Here is a 2342-nt window from a genome sequence, read left to right on the forward strand (position 1 = left end):
GCTGAGTGAACAAAGGGGAACAGTTGAATGAGAGTCATAATATAATGCAATCGTTTCAGTTTAAAACGCATTCGCAACCAAATGCCACCACGTATTTTACAAGGATACATGCCTATTAGGGACATATATTAAAGACCTTATTGGGTGTGCAGGTGGAGGTGGGGGGAAGGGAGCAGGATCACAGACAGGGTTGGAAATGACACAAAGAGGGACCAGAATCCTGAGCGTTCAGCAGGGGGCAGACACTTTGCTAAGCACTTGCTCAAGACAGCAGAGCAGCGATTCAAGAAGTGGTGTGATGTGGTCCAGCAGGAGCCAGACAGACCCGGGCGAGGATGCATGCTCTGCCAAGGCCCAGTCGTGGGAACTTTGGCTGGTTGCCTCATCCTGCCAAGCCTTGGTTTCCCCATGTGGGGGTTGGGGAAGATGGGTCCATGATGCCTTCTTCTGGGGATCCTAGTGAGAACAACGCGAGCTAAGGCCATGGAACACCATGTCTAGTGCCTGGTCCATTCCTCGTAAGCGGCTGTGCCTGTGTCTGAATCCAGGCTCTCCCTGGGGTCAGGTTGAATGGGAGAGTAAGGGTCTGGGGTGGGAGGAAGCTCCTCGGCCCCCTTTCGGGCTGGGCTGCAGGGCTGCCTGGGACTCACCGTCTTCTCGATGTCCTCTCATGCTGCTTCCCCCACGGCCTTGGTCTTGGCCGCCCACCTCCTTCTTCTCCTCTCCACCCCCTGCCCAGCAAAGACAGACATTGTTTCGGCACGCGGGCCCTGGATTCCTGGAACAAGTTGTGCCTGGCGACTCTCCTGGACACTGATGTGTCCAACCCCATGGAATATGAGTTCAACTTCCAGCTAGAGATCCGTGGGCCGTGCCTGCTTGCAGGTGAGAGAGAGCTGCCCAGACCCGGAGAGACTCCAGAAAGAATAGAGACCCAGGGCAAGGAGGGCTTCAGGCCCAAAGCCTCCAGGGTTAGGAAAGAAGGGGAGAGCGGGGAAGCCGACGGGCCCAGATGGAAGACAGCCTGAAGCGCACGGGGCTTTTTGGACCCCTATTTCTGGTTCCCCAACAAACAGTCGAAGATGAGTCCCTCCCAAGGACAGATTTCAGGGCTGTCCTCACCTCCACCTCGATGGCTTCTGTGAGGAAACATCTATGGGAGCATGGTGGTTCTTGGTCTTCATCTGGAGGCTGCAGCCTACCGGTTCTCACCCTGCTCAGCAGAATCACCAAGGGATCTTTCAGAATCTTGCCACCCAGCTCCCACCCTGGAGCTTCTGGTGCCATTGGCCTGGGGTGTGTCCTGGGGATTGGATATTTTAAAACTCCCAGCTGACTCTAATGTGCAGCCAGAGTTGGGAACCATTGTTCTGATGGTTCCCCTCCCCAACCCACTCAAGATTTTAAAAGGCCACTAGGATGTGGTTTCTTGTCAACGGGTGTTTTCCTAGAGCAGCATGACGTTGCAACCCGAGAGGCATTTACGGAGTGCCTACTGATCAAGCGTTAAGCTCTTTCTATCTTTATGTGTCCTACGAGGAAGCAAGTCCTTTGAGCCCCACTGGAACCACAGAGCAGGAAGAACCATTAGACACCACCTATCTAAACCCCCAGTTTGGACATGGGGGAAATCGAGGAGGCCTGTCTATGATTACACAGCAGGTCAGGATCCTCTGATAGAGTTGGAGTGCCAGCCACCTCTGGCCTGGGTCTTGGTGTCCTCCTATCTCTCTGGGGCCTCCTGAGCCTATCCCGCCTTTCTGTGCCTCTTAGGGGTAGAGAGTCCCACCCACGAGATTCGAGCTGACGCCGCCCCATCCGCACGCTCAGCCAAGAGCATCATTATCACCTTGGCCAACAGGCACACCTTCGACAGGCCCGTGGAGATCTTTATCCACCCCAGCGGTACTGTGCCCTGGGCAGGGCCCCTGGGGTGTCTGTGGGAGGGAGGAGATACTGTTTCTGTGGGGCGCAAGCATGTGGCCCCGTGCCCTGTGGCTAGCCAGGGAGAGGGTATGGGTGCGTGGCAGCGGAGAGGAGACCAATTACTTGCCTCCTGGGAAACTTGGCTTAAGCCGGTGGAATTGAGTGTCTCCTGCCCCGGTTCAAGCTCCAGAGGCTCTGGGTTCTCGTCCAGCCCCTGCGGCACTTTGCCCTCAGGCCAGCTGAGCTGAGGATCTTTGAAAACTGAGGTCAGTGAGACCCTGACAGCCATGAATTCTCAAGGAGAACTCTTTGCATCTTTAAGAATTCATAGATTGTCAGGACCTGAAAAGATCAGAGTACCCGGTCCCACTCCCATTTTATAGGTGGGTAAGCTGAGGCCTAGAGAGGGGCAACAA

The 2342-nt window shown here is 55.3% G+C and overlaps 1 protein-coding gene across 1 annotated transcript in view; it reads left to right on the forward strand.

Moving 5' to 3' along the window:
* The window catches only part of VWA5B1 (von Willebrand factor A domain containing 5B1), a 43415-nt gene that overhangs the window by 7036 nt on the left and 34037 nt on the right, over window positions 1–2342 (forward strand). The window contains exons 4-5 of the mRNA XM_011358017.1: window positions 740–885; window positions 1774–1910. Of these exons, the coding sequence (XP_011356319.1) occupies window positions 740–885; window positions 1774–1910 (283 nt within the window). The remainder of the gene's footprint in view (window positions 1–739; window positions 886–1773; window positions 1911–2342) is intronic.

This window comes from Pteropus vampyrus, unplaced genomic scaffold (genome assembly GCF_000151845.1).
Source record: "Pteropus vampyrus isolate Shadow unplaced genomic scaffold, Pvam_2.0 Scaffold36, whole genome shotgun sequence".
Lineage (NCBI taxonomy): Eukaryota > Metazoa > Chordata > Mammalia > Chiroptera > Pteropodidae > Pteropus > Pteropus vampyrus.